We start from the raw sequence: 19,003 nt of genomic DNA, 5'->3' as shown, positions 1-19,003 counted from the left end.
AGAGGCATTCGACAAAGGTGCCACCGACCTTGAGATTCCAATAAAAAATGAACTCTTTTGGGATAAGGGTGACTGAGGACCTTGGAGATCATTAAGAAGCAAACATGATACAATCCTGCTATAGTACTTTAGGGAAGACCTCGGTAGATTGATGACTCGCCCACTAACTCTTAACCCTTTAAAAGCAGTGGGTGCATTCTCGTTTTTAATATTAGAACGTGAAAACGCCACTACATGAATGCGCCCCTTAATAAACTGGTATCTAGAAAAATAATTGGTATTAGACTTATGTGCATGATGTTGCTTTGCACAATTTGCAGTCTTCACCCTTTTAATTCACATTGATCCCAAGTTTCCAGCAATTTGCTTTTAACTCTATTTGTTACAGTGGGTGTTTCGGATGGAGGTGCTTCCGCGGACTCGTGAGGCAAACTAAACCTCAAATCAGGTTGTAGCATACTTAATCAGTGACTAGAATTGGTGTCAAAGTGGAAAACACTGACAGAATTGCAATGTTTAAAGGGCACATACCTGATAATGCCTAAGCTATTTACTATTGCAGTAGAAACGCTAGGCTGCATGTTGCAGGCTAGCTTTTCTACCGCCTGTGACAATACCATTCCCACGCAGGACTTGTGTTGTAGGGCCAATATCTTCTAATGTCCCATCAAACCTATGCTAGTTTGATATATATATTTATGTGGAAATTTGATTCAGTGCTCCTACTCACACGGAGTAAAAGTACTGGAAACTAGACATGGTCCCCTTTCCAGCAGTACCACCCCAATTGGATTGGTTCTCTAATACACCATAACAGGAACACTTGCACTCAGCGTGTGCACATCAACACTGTTACCCTCCATGTATTGTGCCCTCAAAGACACATACATACATTCGCTCTGTGCACTGTCCAGCGCAAAGCCTTTCTGTACCATGGTGTGCTACTGCTGGAGCAGAGTTTTCTGTTGAAAATTTATCGAGTTTTAAGCTCCAGTTTTGTCTATATGTTATGATTTAAAATGACTAATTTAAAATGACTAATAAATAGTTTGTTTTGTTTGGATTAATTAATGTCACTAATGAGAGAAACTACACGTGGGATGCATTTATGTTGCTTAATAATAGTGTGCGGTTTATTCACAAATGCTATTTGTTTTGTGCGTTTAAAATAACGTGTACTAATGCTTTATTGTGTTGCAGAGGGCTAGATAAGTACATACACATAAGGGTATTAGAGGGGTTTAACACTGTACAATCATTATGATGTGGTAACGTTGTTTTTGTCTCTTTTAATTAAGATGGTCCGTTTTGGCCTTGAAAAAGATGGCTGCCTTTTACAGCCTGCGCTCGAGTGATTGAATTTTGATGAGAGGGCCTTGCTGAACATGGTCGAGAGTCACCTGACCACAGTCTTTGCCTGGTTTAAAAGTTTTCCGTGAGGACAGCAGCTCTGGGCGTGAGTCCAATAGCCTTGGACAAGGATAAAGCCACAATGAACAATGACAATGCTGCGGTGGCTCTGCTAGAGATATCAAGGAAGAGCGTCTTCGAAAGAAACATTTGCAAACTCGAGTTTCCTTCTTCCGTCTTTTTATTTTTGTGATTTTTTCCGAGCAGAGATTTTCTAAATGTATCTAAAGACTTCCTTTCCTGCTCGCTCTGCTCAGTGGCTCAACGGATATTAAACATTTATTTGTTACTTGATTTGTTAGTTTTCCTATAAAAATGTTAGACCAGAGAGGGTCCATGTTCATTGCGTTCATCTTTACATTCATCGCGTTCCTTGCGGTCATCGCGTTTGGACTTCATGCTGAGGACGGCAGCTCGAGAGACTTTACCGAGAGACCTGACCTGTCCCATTTAGCTAGGATAGGTAATTATGAGAATAATGACTTTGCTAATGATTGACTTTACTTTTGAACTAATTTGAGATAAATAGGCTCTTGTTTGAATTACAGTGTCGGGTGTTTATTCTTTGTACATTTATTGGGTTTTCAAATGTATTTCTTATGTTCAAAATCATGACTCAAGGCAATGACATTATGGTCGCATTGACCTCATTGTAGATGCAGATTGGTCTAAGTTTTCTCTCCTATATTCAGTGTGGATAGAGTAATAGTGTGAATTTAGTGACATGGGCCCTAGTGTATGATGTGTGACTGCGCGTGTGACTGTAGATTTACTCTGTCCGTGGAAGCTGGGAGAATTTATATGCGCCGATCTGCAGCACTACTTGCAAACACACACTCTGCCAGCCCACACATGCTGCACAACACTACACCCATCATATACCGTATGGCACAGCACTGCTCTATCCCTGTATTGTACCCTTCCCAGGCACATATACATTCAACACAGTCACAACACTCCTACGCTGCGCAGCACTTTACATTTAACTGCATTACATTACACCGAGGAAACTGGGTTCCATTTTGGAACACCCAGGCCTATCTGGTGAAGACAGGAGGAGTAGAGGAATCCCCCCCAAATAAAGTTAAGTATTGCTGAATTCCTGTGAGCTGGGTGTGAAACACTGAAGTGTACAGGGGAGTCTCTCGCTCCTCCTAATCCAAAGGTTGTTTGATTCAGTGAGAGACCACAAGAAAGGGGCATGGACACATTTCAGGAAGGATTTGGGGCTGATAAGGGATGCAAAGAGTGGGACTGGGAGCCCCGGATTAACCTTTGATCTTCATAGCACTGTGGCTGACATCCATGTGTAAACTTCCCGTCACTTCTGTGTCCTGTATTGTGGGACTATCAGCTTCGGAGTCTCTCCTGCTGTTACAGACAGCTTTTCAAGTGTAAGGAGAGAGAAGAAAAGAGTGCACTTCAAAAGAAGCAGAACCCCAACATAAAATTTCAAAGACCCAGACCCTAAATCACATTTGACATTTGAAAATGGACTTTAATTGACAATTATTTGAGACCTGGACAGACTAACATACAGGTTCCCGTTAAAGGAAACCCTATTCCATCAGCAACGTGCTCTGTACAACACCCTGTTTTTTCCTAAGGGGATAGGCTGTTGAAAACTATAATAAATGATGTGAGTAAAAACTTAAGGGAAACCTGAGAAATTGGATTATACCACTTAGAGTAATCAAGTTATTGACCAATTCAAAAGTTCTCCAGCAATTAATATATTCTTACTTTGACATTAAGCTCTATCTCGCTTCATACATACAAATCCCACATAACTGAATGTGAATTGTTTCATACACATTCTAATTTCCCGTCCTATATGAACAAGTTGCCAATGAACATCCAGAGTTGGTATTTATGTGTCCTGCACATTATTACTTGATGCATTACATCTCGAGTGTTCATCTTTCGCCATCCCTCACCCTTTTCCACTGTCCAAGTCGCACATTTCAAAATGTAAAGTTTATTTTTTGTTTCATACAGCTATGCTGAACTGTGAGTCATACTAGAACTGTTATTTTTTTCTCTTTCACTACAACAGCAATGCTATCCTCTAGTACTTTTATTAAAAAAAATTTTTTTAAAAAGATGACTGAGGAAATTGATTAAAAGTTTTAACATAACGCTGTATTAAGATACCTTCTCTGTATATGCCCCCTTATCACAGTAGAATGTGCTACGCTGTTAATTTTAACTACTTGTTAGGTACTTATTTAGTCAATAAAATGTATGTTAAAAAATGATCAGCAAAGGACCGGAATGATTCGTATAAATTGTATTTAACTTTTAATAATCAGTCAAACACCAAAAGGAAGATTATTTTGCAGAAGTGTAGAGAGAATATCATTGGTATCACATTTCTTGTGTGAACATAGTAGAAAGACACTGGGGAAGATTTTGGTACTTCTAATTTTATTTTAGGTTGGCTGATAGAAAGCAAGAAAAAACTGTAAAAGGCTTACACAATTATACATTAACAATTTGAAAATGGTCTGAAATTCCCACCACAGCTGTGGAATAAAATTAGTCCAAGAAAATAAAATTCACTAGAACAGCCCTTCAGATAATAAATGGCTAGAACGTAAAAGCAGAATTTAACTGTCATGATATGGGAATGAGGAACAACAATCTGTAAACTCGGGGTTGGCTCAGGATACTCACTAGTTTTACTATACATATTTTTAATGTAGCAGAGCAAATATGTGTGAAAGGAAAAAAGCATTCCAAAGAGAAGATGAACACTGACAGAATTGTTACGCTGGACGTTAAAACAGATATCCCAGATTTTTTGATTTAACAAAATGGCTAAGAAATTAGCCAACTTTATATTTCAAGTTTAGTAAACTCTGAAAGTCTGTCTGATAAAGCAGTTAAGAAAGTAGGAGATTTGAATAAAGCATTTATTTTTGGCTGGATGAGTAGTTGTTGAATTAACATCAGTATATAAATATTCCAACTTTACGATCACTCTCTTGTTAAGGGTAATTATAAGATATGTCCTATCAGAGGCGTAAATCTGAAATATATTAAGAAATTGAGTTAAAACAGTATGAATACGTCAAAAAATAAACCGCATAAGCCAATAGTGCTTTAGAAATTTATCTTATGTATGAATCATAATAAAATGAAACTGTTTAATGTTTTTGAAACCGTAAGGTAATACACAGAGCATTCTGGAAAGATTAAAATCACTTTCCCATATTTTGGATAGAAACAAGTCACTCACTAAGGTTTACATCTACCAGACTTTCACCTCCAACTTCTGTGTTTTCATACATCTTCTGTTTCCAGCATTCCTCATATTTGTCTCATTCTTGCTCTATCTGCCACACCATAGCGCCAGCACCTACCTCACACTCAGCAGCACTAATACTCAGTCTTCCATCACCATGAGATGAAAAGGTCCTGGTGATACCACAAAGCACCCTATCCTAATAGGACAGCCAGCATCAGTCTCAGACGTATATTTCGAATTTAACATCACACTCTGAATGGCAGAGCAGGAATTTAAATGCAAACCTCAATCACCGTTGCATATCAATATCACTATTTCTGCCCGGGTATCACCATTGCTCTTCACCTGAAATCCTTGAATTCTCACAACTTTTAGCATGCTCAGAAGATACTTGATCATCTGGCATACCAAGGAATCTCTAAAGTCTTCTTGCCTTGTTTAATTCTCATTTAAACACCGCCAATATTCCATAAGATGTGCTAGCAGGTTCCTTTACTGGGACTACTGTATTACTGGTGAGGTGTAGTCAGATAACTATAACTTCTTGAACACCTCACTGTGGGATGACAACTGGTGGCCCACTTACCTTGGACCCACGCCCACCCCGACTGCCCACTCTCGCAACCTCGAGAGCCTCCCGGACAGCAAACACTCAATGCAGCGCCAGGTCAACTCAGTATCCTCCTCCTGCTTCCACACCCTCTGTATGCTCCAAAAATTCTTCAGATGGATTCCCATAAGCACTAGGAAACCAGTCACACAAGCCTTTGTCACCAGGCTACTGTACTACAGAAATACGCCGGAGCCTCCACCCACTCCTCAAACGACTCCAAACTATATAGAACACCCAACCAGAGTCATCCTCATCCTTACCAAACGGTCGAGCATAACCCCCACCTCAGAAGGCTCCATTGTCTTCCTGTCTCAAAGAAATGCCAACACAAGATGCTAACCCATGCCTTCAAAGCCCTCCACAACCAAGGACCTGTATACCTTAACCACTGCCTGACCTTCCACCAACCCGCTAAACAACTGCACTCCCCCCTCCCTCGACCACTACATCTACAGCTGAGTTTGTTCCTTCTCCTAATTCACTGTCAAGTCCTGGAACAACCTCCCCCTCCACCTCCGAAACGCAACTTCACTGTCGGACTTCTGAAAGGGACTCAAGCCCCGGATCGATGACTAAGATCCTGGAAAACCCCAGGGTGATTAGCTGTGCTTTAAGAATACGGTTTGATTGCTGGGCTGATGTCTTAAGCTTGAAATGTATATACGAAAACCAAAGTCAAAACATATGAAATAAAGGACAGAATCTCAGTTGCCAATGTCCCCATCAATTTCTTGAACTACATTACTAGCTTCAAAGCAATCAACAAAGAAATAGGATTTCCAAAAGTAACACAACTTATAAATTTTGCAAACGTTCCAATGAAGATAAAAGCACACAAACAGGCATTCCATATTCCAACACGATCTAATTTATTTTATCTAACATATTGACTGTTTTTTGCAGGATCACTAACAAAAACGCACTGACATCATTACACCTCTACTATGTTTTAGGATCCCTCTTAAACTTCAAATAAAAAAAATTTTAAAAAAAGAATCTGAAACATCAATGCACTGCCAATAAAAGGTAGGTGGTGCTCAGACGCTTCTTCAGAGCATTTAATATGCAGTAATAACTTAATACCACAGCATTATCATGATAAACGTTTAAGACAAAATTACATTGCTATCAAGGAATAATCAGTGGTGCAAATGCTAAATGCAGTAGATGAGCCTCCAAAACCTATTGCAGAGTTACTGCACAAATCAAAATGTTGCATATAAACATTACTTAGTATGTTGAAAAGGCCGATATTGAAATCATCCGTGCTCACATGCCCGTTTGATTTGTACCATACCCTGTTTCGCACCTTCTTTCCCTAAATCAACTGGGTAGAAATGGCAATGCTATTAATTCACAGTAGAGTGCATTTTAGCTCCAAGGTTGTCACAAAGGGCGGTAAATTTGATTTGTTCTCCACAGGACCGACACCCCAAAGAACCAAACAAGCCAGTGGCACCATTAACAAGTAGAATAGAAGGTTTTTTTGTTTTTTCAACTTGCTTGCAAGAAAGAGCTAAACTCCAATGTCAAATTAATGGCTGCAGTTAGATATAACCACCACAGGATAACCCTCCTGTGGCCTAAGGTTCATAGGAAGACGGAGAGTCACATCATATGTGCCACATTTCTGTTATGGGGTTTGTCATGTCTAGCAATGTTGCTGCCTCTGTAGCTTAGAATTCTAGGTACATCACCTGTTTCTAGAGGCTTGGAGGAGACTGGGTATCAGATGATCCTGGATGCCACCGAAGACTGTTGTGGGTCTTATGCTGTAGTCTTCTGGAAATAAATACTTGAAACGTATAGAGGAGTATCCCTTCTTGCTTAGACCAGACTGTAACACTGGTGACGAGGGCCTGAAGAGGACAGGTGACTTGACCACCATCTTCATCATGAACCCACATGGACGAATGAGGGAAAGCATAGAGGAATTTTTCTAAGATTTAGAGTTGGCGACTTGATGGAGGTGTACACCAGACTGGCAACCTTTGTGCTGTTTCCGTCTGCATCCAGCACGGTTGCTTTTGGACAGGACAGCTTCGGCAGCCGAGGAGGTGCTAACATTACTTGTTTGTAAGCATCTACTACACATTTGAATGTCGCTGTGAACGTGCAAAGCACTTTCTTGCTGTTGCACTATTGAAGGCCTGGCATTTGGTCAACATATACAAGTAGCGAGGCAAGAGATGTGAAAACTTGGTAGGCTGGAGACAGAGGGACATGGGGATAACTTTCTTCCAATTCTCAAGAGAGGGTATTAATAATGTTTGCAAGGAATTTGTCGAATTATATTTATACTGGGTTCCTCAAAGTATTTGAGGGGGAGCTTGGCTTACCCAAAAACTTCGAACATAAGATTGTTTTAAAGATAATGCTATACCTTGTGTGTTCAAAGTAAGCAAAGTTCCCAGTTTGATGCTAGACCATTCTAAAGAGGAATTACAAATTTGTTGAATTTGGGAGGTAATGAGGAGAATCTTCGCAGTGGCTCCTTCGGGTGGTCCTGGCACCAAGGAGGGTAGGAAAAAATATGAATGCTTGTCGACATGCGTGGTTTGAATAAACATATTTGGCTAGACAGTCAGCCTCAACCAAACATCTCTGAACTTTAGCTTTGATAAAAGGTGCCCAATTCTTTAGTGTTATTGACTTTTCTTCTGTGTACCATAAAGTACTGGAGCATGTAAGTCCAGACATTTGACATATTTCGTAACTCCGTTGGCAGCATACAGGTTTGTTTGTATGCCATTTGGGTTAGCATGTGCAGCTGCTTGGTTTCAGAGAGTGATGAACATTTTGGAAGGTCTGTCTAGAGTTCTATTTTTTCAAGATGGCATTTTGCTTTATTTTAAGGATCAAGCAGAGCATGATGAAACTTTGAGGGGTGTGTTGAAACTTGTTCTAAAGAAAGACAAGTGTAAATTCATGGTGACCTCAGGAACTTACTTTGGACATACCATTTCTGACAAGGGTAGAAGTCCAAATTTGAATTTAGGCAAAAATATTGTTGATGGGCCCACGCCTCAGAATAGGGATCAAAAAAGTTATTTTCTTGATTTAGCAGAATTTTGTTTGTTTCCTAAGTTTGCTGGTCTATCTCAACCTTTGAGACCTTTTCTTAAGAAGGGTTTAAAGTTTGTCTCGACTGATTAATGTGACATGGCCCTTTTGGTCATCAAAGCATTGGGAGACCTACTATGTTAGGACATTTTGATGCATTCAGGAAAAGCTTCTTGTCAACTGATGCAAATCTCAGTGGGCTAGGTGCAGTTCTTTCCCAAGTTGTTGGCGACAAACTTAATGAGTCTGACACCACTGCCACAACTTTAAAAGGAGAGGAAGCGTGGTACTCTGTTAGAGACCCCAAAGCATCGGTCGTTTATTGGGCTATACTTCATTTAAATATTTTACTTTGAGGGATACCATTTATCGTTTGGTCAGATCCCGGTCTACTTTTTCAATTATTCACATATAGGAATGCTGATAATTTATCTCCTATAATCAAGAGTTAGGTGGAGGGTGTTCCGGAGTATAATTTTGGTGTTTAATACTTACGTGCATCTAAAAATGGTACAGTGGACTTTTTGCCAAGTTTGTCCATCAAGAAGGATTGCCAGACTGGGGACAGCCCTTTGCTTGGTTGGGTGTGTGAGAGTGCAGTTGACAAAAAGGAGTGGTCCGATGCCATCTCCAATGATGCTGCTTCTTCAACTTTAGAAAACATTGTGAAGGGTTGGGTCTGATATCAAAGATGATCCCGATATTTTGAAAGGGTTTTAGAATGTAAAAAAATGTTCTTTACATTGTGGAGGGAAGAGTCTGCAGAAGTGATTTTGATACCTCTTGTAGATTTGAGAGAAAAGTTGATCAATTTAGCTCGTGAAGGACATTTGGGGAGGAATTTAATGAAGGCGAGATTGAGTGAGCGGTATTGGTGGCCTGGAATGGATCTTAATACTGAGTGTGTTGTAAAAGATTATTTTCAGTGTGTGAGCAATGATAAATGCAGTACCACACACACTGCTCCTCTCCCCTCTCGATCCTGACCTTGGATTAAGTTAGGCTTAAGACACTGTTCATCATTTTAAGTTGATGGCAATGAACGTTATGCTCTATTGTTGGTTGACTACACATCCAAGTGGGGGTGGGGGGCACTAAATGTGTTTTCAATTAACACTAGGACAGTGATTGAGTTCCTCAAGGAAAAGCTCTCTTGTGAGGGTATTCCAAAATTTCCTCACTGATAATGAGGACAATTGGTTTCCTGCGAAGTGTGCGAGTTTTTTAAACAAACTTTCTATTATACATCTCGTAACAGTTCTCTCCTTGTCACATGCTATTGATTTGGCATAGAAATTGAACAGGATTGTGAGTAGTTGTGCTCATAGAGCGATCCCCACAAGGAATTCTTTGAAAGATGTGTAAAAGGAAAAATTGGTGGGCTCACCTCAATGCACCCACTGGTGTTACTCGTGCTTGCCCTTTTCTTTTACTGAGGGGTCATTGGCCCCATAATAAATTCAATCCAAAATGATTGAATTTGAGTGTTGCAAGGGGTGGACAGAGTAATCTCATGGAAGATGTGAGCTCCCATTAGAGATCACATCAGTTAAAGTATAACTCTAGATTATTTTTTTTTGATAAGCAATTTTATTGATTTTCAATGAACACATAAGCGGCAATCAAAACACAGTTTATCTCACAGTGAGCAATACATAGCAGTGACAGACAAAACGGGGGGGGAGTAAGCCCCCACATACACGAGTCCTACTAGGAATAGAAAGTGACAATGTCCACATCCATGTCCATAGGGAAGCCTCCGGAAGGTCAGTATATCTCTAGATTTAATGTCAAAAATTCTGGTCAGAAGGGTAGTTGGAATGTAGGTGATAAGGGTTTGGTTAAGAAACATGGTATGATCAAACAAGCATTGGCATAGCCAATAGGTCTCGCCATGCAACAGTTGCATAACTAAATACTTATAAGGTCCCAAAAGCAAGACCTATTGGCTATGCCAAGCGGCCGCGAAAGTGATCGATCAATAAGTCTCGCCAGACCAGCGGATGCCCTGGGTCAGGCGAGACCTAAAAAGACCTTTCCAGGTTCATGGGTCCTTTAATTATTAGTAAGTTGAAGAACATTGTAGTGATACTTGTCTTAATGGATGTTTGGAACATATCTTGTTTGGTTAAAATTGATGACAAGTCGAGTGCTCATGATGGTGCTTCTGGTGGGGGATGTACCTCCTATTAATCATATTGTTTGTGTAAAGGCACCCAGAAGAACAAGATCCAAACCTGGTGTTGATATACTGATTTTGTGGTGGGTTAAATCATCCTTAACATAATATGTAATATCATTAGCAGTGTTCCTTTCCTTACTGTTGGCAATTTGGTGACTTGTAGAATATTGTTTTTTATATGTGACTTCTGCCATTGTGATTGTGCGTTGATTTATACCAATGTTTTTGCATACCCCCATCTTCTTTAGTTTTTGTTGTTTCTATAGGATGGAGATGTGTTATGGCTTGTTTCATGTCTAGCATTCTTGCTGCCTCTGCAGCTTCGAACCCTATGTGTGTAACCTGCTTCTAGAGACTTGGAGGAGAATGGGTATTAGTTGATGTCACCGAAGACGGTTGGTTGGTGGTCTGATGCTGTATTCTTCTGGAAATAAATACTTAAAACTTGGAGTGATGTTTCCCTTCTTACCTACTGCAGATTGCAACATTTTCCTTATATGAAATCAGAAGAGCAGTGTGCTAGTTGGCTGTAAAAGTCAGACTTTCAGTGCACAGTGCTCTGCACACAGATCATCATCTGCCAAATAGAATGATATCTCGTGGTTTATGGGGATCTTGCCCATTTTATAGTAAAAGATCACTACCCCTTGCCAATGGATAGAAGATATTCTTAAAACACTAATGAGGGTTGTATGTCGCAACCACACAATCCCCAAACCCGCATGCCTGAACAACGAGGTCTGAACAATGACCGTGTCTTAACCACACATGCCTTAACAATGAACTTAGTTTTATTGGCATAATTGGTAAAGGCATATGCGTGGTTAAGGCTCTGTCCTAGGTCCGCCCTAAGTCCTAAAACCCAGTCACCTGCTCTGACTACGACCCCTACCCTAAAAACACCCCAGCCCTCTCGCCCTGAATCCTAAAAACAGACCACAGCCCTAAAAACACGCCAGCCCCCCCCCCCCCCCTCTAGCGCTCTAAAACCCGACCCCAGGCCTTGAAATCGACCCCCCTGCCCGGAGCCCTAAAACCTTGACCACAGACCTAAAAAGAACACTGAAGCCCCCTGCCCAGATTCCTAACACCGACCCCCCAGCCGTAAATAGTACCCTACCCGCGTCCAGACGTCCTAAAACACAGCCCCCGCTCTATAATCTACTATGATAACCTGCCCTGAGCCCTAAAAAAAGGATGTTACTTCTCATGCAATACAAGTGAAAGACCTATTTCAAAGCCTTGCCTTCTCACTAAACCTGTAATTATGTTCATTCAATAAGGCCTGTTGCCTTGTTTGGTTTTATTGTTTCACCTGGACTATGGAAAGTAAAAATCTGTTTTGAGCAGGTGTTCTGCTCGATTTTCCCGGCCTTCTTGTGAGGAAAGGTGATTGAATGTGACTTCAGTCTCTTACCATTCAAGTCTAAGGGTTAGAGTAGTGAATGGAGCCTATTTACTAGGCACTTCGACATGATCCTGTGCTCTTCCCCATAGATCAGGGCTTGCACACATAGCCTAGGGGATAGATTCGTTAGTATTAGGGATAACCTGTCCTGTAGTGAGGGTATTTCATGGAGCCGTGCTGAATTCAGGCCTGGTAGGCCTCAAACGGGAGAGACTCCATCTTACTTTCTGCTCCGGCAGCTTGGGATGCTTCTAGGTCAAATGTAATGTTTTAGTTATGAGGTGTTATTCGCTTGGAGAGAACCGGTTCAGGCCGGCCCTTATCGAAGGATTGTATTTTTCTTCGTGCCGAAGACACTACATCAGGCCGGCCGGCTGGGAACGTGTCCTTGGTACGGGGAGGTACAAGAATTTGGTGGGCGGCAGGTTACGGGCCGGAATTTTCCATGAGGAAACGCACCTCTATATTAGTGAAAGTCTGAGGCAGTTACATGCTCAGTCCGTAGGCGGCATCTAGCCGTTAGCAGTAAAGCTACTACTTATTCCAGGGAAGACAGACGCCATCTTGGAGGCGGAGAAAAACCGAGAGACAGATACTCTCCTAGCAGAATAGCCAGAGAGGAGAGAGTAGCCGATAAGGAAGAGGTCCCAGTGACTCGGAGAAGGGTGAAGGGAACAGCGCATAGTGGTGCAGACGTGTATCTGTGACTGCGGAGGTGTGACTTCCAGGCGAGCCGAGGCACAGACGAGAAGGGAACCTAGATGACCACTGAGTGCAGGCTACACACTACTAAGGTGATGTCGACCCTTTCTTATTAGAGTGCACAACTTAATCTTTCACTTTTCTTTGCAGGTTATGTGTTATATTGTAATGAGTAATAAAGTACCCAGTTTGTAGTGAACCAACATGTGCTGCGTGTTCCTGTATGAGAGGGTAGCCTATTCTTCTAGTCAGCTGCGGCTACATGAACAGATGTTAACCCTGATCAGGTAAGTGGTAACTGAATAAGGGAGAGAGGAGCCCCTCGAACCGGAGAACAGGCTATGCTCGAACTGGCAGTCCTTGTGTGAACTAATGATGAATAGTGAGACTGATTCCCTTTTTGTATGTTATGGTGATCATAGGATGAACTGTCGTATGAGACTGCCGTCTGGGTAGAGAGGTCTGGATTCGTATGGGATCGCGAGGCCGCCACTTGTGCTGAGACTGCCGTCTGGGTAGAGAGGTCTGGATTCGTATGGGATCGCGAGGCCGCCACTTGTGCTGGGTAGAGAGGTCTGGATCCGTATGGGATCGCGAGGCCGCCGATTGTGCTGAGACTGCCGTCTGGGTAGAGAGGTCTGGATTCGTATGGGATCGCGAGGCCGCCGATTATAAGAGGTCTTGGTATGTATAGTAGGAATTCCCTGTCCTTAGGTGGTAGATATATGTGGTTACCTATTGTAAATAGGCCCTAGGGAGGGGGAGGGGGTAACGTTCTGGCTGGGTTAGTGAGGCTCTGATGAGCGGGTTCTATCTGATCCGAAAACCCAAGCAGAACAGCAGGCCAGCTTCCACTTCCAACATACAAGCCTTCTTATCTGGCTCCTCAAATGTAATGTGGTATTTCTTAATAAACTACTCACATTTTTCTGCCTAGATAACGCAAGTATGAAAGGAAAGCTTTTTCAAAATAACTAAGAAGCCAATGCCTCCTTTTCTCGGTTGGAAGAGTTCACTCATCCACTGGTACTGCAGCAAACACTGTTTTCTTCCCCATATTGCATAAAACATATACCTCTGGTTGGGCTGTACATCAATTCAAAAACAGCCCCTGCACACAGCAGCCTTTTTCTCCAGAAAACCCAGTGACTGGGAGATCAACTACTGCAGTTACACACAAACAATACACATCCTTATTCGCAGTCATAGTTGCAAGACGATAGTAACAACGTGATCATACATATGCCCTCACAAAGCTGTTGCTACTATAGCACTCTCAAGCCAGAGATTCTTCCATAAACATTATTTATAGTCGAAACAATGCAGTTTTAGTGTCAACATACATATAACGCATTATTGAGCACAAAGAATCATGGCTGTATTTCCACCACCAGGAAACAGATTCATTTGCGGCTACGATGATGTCCCCAATTAGGTCAGTGGTGATGTGTCAGGATTCACCAGTGACCAATCCTGCTACACGGAGGGGAGGTAAAATGGCATACAGCACAAGAGAATAAAAAGCATACAATGGCAATAACAGATGGCAGACTAAAAAACGGCCACTGTGACGCATAACAAGCTGAGGGTCAGAGGAGGCTCGGCGTATTGGCGCTTCCAGGGCACAATAAGAAGCGTTTGCACAGTACCTATCGCCTGATATCTACTGAAGTTGTACAATTCCTGTTCTGTGCACCCACTCATTTATGTTAGCTATTGTACTTTACGTCTTACATAACAATTTCCAGCTTTTTTGGTTTGACAACTTGTTAATGGCCGTATTCCAGTCCCTGGGCTGGCGGTTGTTCATCGCCCAGCCTTTGAAGTAGCCAGTAAGCCTGTGCATACAATGGAATTTAGAATGATTCATTGACTGGATATTGTCTCATCCTTAACCAATTTATTTCTGTTATGAACGATCTAAGGGCTACCTTGTTATTCCAAAAGGTTCACATGGCAACCAGTCCTGAATGGCGTTTGCTGTCTTGTTTTCTGCATTATACTCCTTTCATATGGAATCTGTGTCCTAGGAATGATTATATTCCATCCCAGACTGAAGATGAGGAAAGGACGGGGATGGTCTACTTGCCCCAGTTGTTACATGGTATGGCACCCATGATGAAGTCCTTTCAGGTGAGGTTGTCTTGGTTGTGCAATTGAATAAAATTGCCACTGGGTGCACCTTGTGCCCTGCTCCTCTTTCACAAAGCCAATGAGACCTGGCTTTCAATCGAGCTCTGGACGTAAGGCATGGCTGTAATTTGTAAAGCCAACAACTTGTCCCCATAACCTATAAAACATCGCCTTTGGTTCAGCCCTGCGAACCACAAGGAGAGGGAGAGGATATATGTTGGGAGGCAAAAATAATTTAATCTGCTACTAACGTTGGTGTTCTGTAAATAGCTCTATGAAATTTCACAGATCATCAACATGCTATGTCCGGCGCTGGAATTTCATGTTTCATGCAGATCTCAGAAGCAATCCAAACATATGTTGGGGAGATTGGTGGGCAGTAAAAGTCTATTTAGTAGTGTTCAAGAAATTTGCATTAAAACAATGTCTCAAAGGGTTTTAAATGGTTAAAGGTTAGAGGTAATTGGACCTTCAGTGTGTACAGTCCTCAAATCCAGATTTCCTGGCTGTCTTCGAACCCACGTAAAAAAATATAAATCCCTCATTGAAGGAGGAAGTCATCAGATCCCGTTGTCCATTTCAAGTCTGCAGTACCATAGTTCGGTCTGAGAACCTGTTAAAACTGGGTTTATGAATAAAATACTTGGTCAGGCTACAGGACAAGACCTACAGCTAACCCCCTACAGTCAAACCGTGATATGCATTCATAGCTGCCAAAGTTTCAGATTGCTTATATGTGACATTTTCATAATTTCAGTGCAATTATGAGTGAAATTCAATGGCTATGAGTGACGCTTTCTCGCAAGCAAAATCAAGCTATGAAGATGAGGGAAACATAAATATCAGAAAATACATCTATTTGAGCAATGAGAACTCTAAGAAGATCTTAAAACTGCTGCAAAGCGCCAGAAATGGAAAGGCGCTAACCTAGTGCCCTTGTAACATGATCGTACTGTAAAACAAATGTACAATCAGGATATTAAACAAGTCTTTCAGAGGCAGCACTTAATAAAGTTCTGTGCATTTATGCAGACATGGGTGCAGTTCAATACAAGAGATAATACTTAGTGGCATACTACCAAGCTTTCAGATTACATATGTGTAATAATTTCCAGGTCTTCAAAGCAGTGATGAATTACACAGTACTGCCACTTATGACACAGTGTTCTGAGCAAAACCAAGAAATACAGTGCATTGAAAGAGTTAAATATAAACATATTACAACATTTTCAGGAGTGAGAAGCTCTAAAAAGATCTTGAAACAAATACAAAACTCGCAGAAGGAAAGTCCAGTTACCCACAGCCTCTTTCTAAAATGACTGTACTTGCGAAACAATGGCAGCACCATCATTCATTGCAATTAGGACACAACAGGAGGACGTTTGCAGTGGAGCAATAAGCCTGACAAGACATAAGTCATAGATCATCACTATTCAATAGGCAGAGGGTACGTTGTAGAGACAAGAGTGTCTCAAAACTTAATGAAATTAAGAACAAACTAATAATAACTAAAACATCAGCCTAATAAGTTAAAGCACATGCTGCATACACCAGTGAAGTTCAGTGCCGAGAAAGTCAGTTCATGACTTACTTGCCCTGAATGTCTTATAAGTTTGCCGCCTGTGCTGGACAGAGGGGCTTCCATCCTGCAGCAGCAGGTAAACCTAGATTATGTAAGCAAAATTGCTGTGGACGGTACAGTTTAGCAAGGAGAATTGATCTTGTTTTTCTTTTCAATGGATATATATGGCATCCAAAACTAGAGTGCGCGCAGCTGGATCAAGTGGAAGCATGTGTACCTAGTTCACATTGGATTATTCACACCAGAACATGTACAGCACCACTTTACCAAGTCGCGTTTTGCTCTGGATATTACATTTAAAGAGTATACGTAGGTTTCCCTTACTTTGTTGCCCTGCATTTCGAGTGCCATTCAGGAGAAACAGACAGGCAGTCAGAGGGTGCTGGCTATTTGAGGAAACTCCTTACCAGAGACTAATCGTGGAAGAACTCCAGGGAACGCTGGAAAACTGTTCCAATGATCACAATCTCCCCAGGGCCTCTAATTGCGAAAACATTTTATGCATGCATAATGATTAATGAAAGCAGCTCAGCACACCCAGAGAGGTCCTAGTATGCCAGGACATCTGCGGAGATTTATTTTTTCACTGCTCGACTCAAGGAAGGAAGAAGGGATACAGCAGGGGTCCTTACAGTGCACAGAAATGCCATGCACTGCCCAGGGTCCCTAAATTACTCCGTGCAGAAGTAGGACTGACACTGACTGCCGTCAATCCACTCCGCCTGCTCACTCAGTGCTAATAGCTAACAGTGCACTGGACGGTCCATCCGATCGGATTGTGGTGTTGACCAGTGTCTGCCCCTGTGTTAGGCTTGCACCCCCAATCAGCACAGTATGTAGGTCTCTTTGCTCCGTGCGACCTCTCAACAGAGACTGGACCAGGCGCTTCCTGTTAATTTGATGATTTACCCTGTACATCTGCGGAAGATCCGGCAATATATTTACGGATACAATGTATCCTAAACTGAAGTCTGTGTCATCATATCACCGAGTCCTAAGCGCAGGACATTGGCTGAAGCTTTTGAAGTGCCTTATGATCCCGACAGACAGTGTTTTAGGGGCTCAATATGCATGACTAATGCACATAAGTGCGGTGAGGCGGACACCAGCACTAAAAAGCGTTAGTTTAACCCATGCTGCATGGTACTTGGAAGCACTGTGCATGTCTGAAGGCTGTGCACAGCGGGAATTGGCAGTATGTACCAGGTAAGCAAAATATTAGCAAATTAAACTTTTTTGCCCCCCTGTTGCATGAAATTCCACACAGTACGGGTGAACTAAACATGCAGTGGTTATGTATGCCAAAAATCATACCATCGCATGATATGATACAAAATATATAGGATTTTATTTGACCCTAGCTTTAACTTTACCCCCACTGTCATAGCTGGCTGAAAGTGGGCTTAATTTTCTTTCCCTCTGCAATCTAGGAAAAGTAGATACCAATCCCCATCTTAAATAGTTTGTCAGAATCCATTGTATGAAACTTCGTCTCTGTCTTGAACTCAGCAAATGGGACAAGTTAGTGCAATGCCTTTTATTGCTCATTCTCCTTCTGCATTCCTATAAGGCTTTTTGGGGGGTGCTGCAACAGCACCTCCCGCACCCCTACTTCCAGTCTCACCTGCAAGTTCCTTCTAACCAATAGTTTCTCGCGACACCTGTTTGGGCCCTGTACAGCAGCCGGCTATATTAACCTTATGAAGTGCAGGGTCCTTGTAACAATGTGTCTGCAGGACCTGCAATTAATTCAGAGGGTCACCTAAATCTCATTCCAATTTGCGGAGGCTACTCAGCATTAATGCGCCTTACTCTCACCTGTGCGGTGCCTGTGTCTGGGGCACTGACTTCGAGCGCGCAGAGCTGGGACAAGCAGCCTTTGTAGGGTCCTACAGTGGAGCATGGTAGCGGCTCGACTGCAATCCGCGCGCTGATAATCCGAGGCCGCTGCTCACGGACACGCAGTGCCCTTCGCACGGACGGCGTCACCACATGCACAGCCTGTGATTGGGGGAAGCATGCATACAGTACCCGGAAGAAGCCGAGAAACGTCACCCAGCTTCCGCCCTTGGTTGGTTGTAACTAGAAACGGAAGGTCTGTCTTCTATGTTCATGAAGTTAAAGCGCTCAGCTGCTTGGTAAGGACGTTTGGCAATGGCAAAGTGACTGTGAAGTTGATTGCATAAAGTCATCCATACTACCAAAAGAAAAGGCTGACACCGAATATTTCCCACTCCTGTTTGTTTTGATTAGGCCTGCCCTTTTCCTGACGCTTCACATGTTGGATAGAGGATGTGGCCTTACGGCCAGAGTAGCTGAGTTTTGGAACTCGAGAACCTGGTTCGAGTCGCAGCGGTGACGTAACATGCTGTGATCCCTTAACGTCTCTGTGCCTTAGAAAAATTATCGTGACCTTTATTTATTTATTTAATGCATTTTTATATAGCGCGGACTTTACTCGAAGGTGTCAGAGCGCTGTACAATAGAACCAGTTACATTACATGAGAGAAATGTAACAAAATAGAACGTTACAAAAATAAACAGGAGACTAGAAGAGGTAGGATAAAACCATAGAAGGCAAGAACACAATATCAATAACTCGAACAAAAGTAATGCTCTACCTGTTTAGATAAAGATGGATCGAATAAATCTCACTGATA

The 19,003-nt window shown here is 42.1% G+C and overlaps 1 protein-coding gene across 2 annotated transcripts in view; it reads right to left on the bottom strand.

The window, feature by feature from the left end:
- AIFM1 (apoptosis inducing factor mitochondria associated 1) overlaps positions 1-18,423 on the bottom strand; it is a 218,338-nt gene extending 199,915 nt beyond the window's left edge. Inside the window, exon 1 of one of the 2 annotated variants that reach the window (XM_085607644.1) lies at positions 18,162-18,423. In XM_085607644.1, the coding sequence (XP_085463770.1) occupies positions 18,162-18,246 (85 nt within the window). In that variant the 5' untranslated portion in view covers positions 18,247-18,423. The remainder of the gene's footprint in view (positions 1-18,161) is intronic. The other variant, XM_085607643.1, reaches the window with a different exon arrangement.
- Between the last annotated feature and the right edge of the window lie 580 nt (positions 18,424-19,003).

Source organism: Triturus cristatus, chromosome 5_2, assembly GCF_964204655.1.
Source record: "Triturus cristatus chromosome 5_2, aTriCri1.1, whole genome shotgun sequence".
Taxonomy (NCBI): Eukaryota; Metazoa; Chordata; class Amphibia; order Caudata; family Salamandridae; genus Triturus; species Triturus cristatus.
Note: the sequence above shows the minus strand (reverse complement) of the source record. Positions and strands in the feature narration are given on the sequence as shown.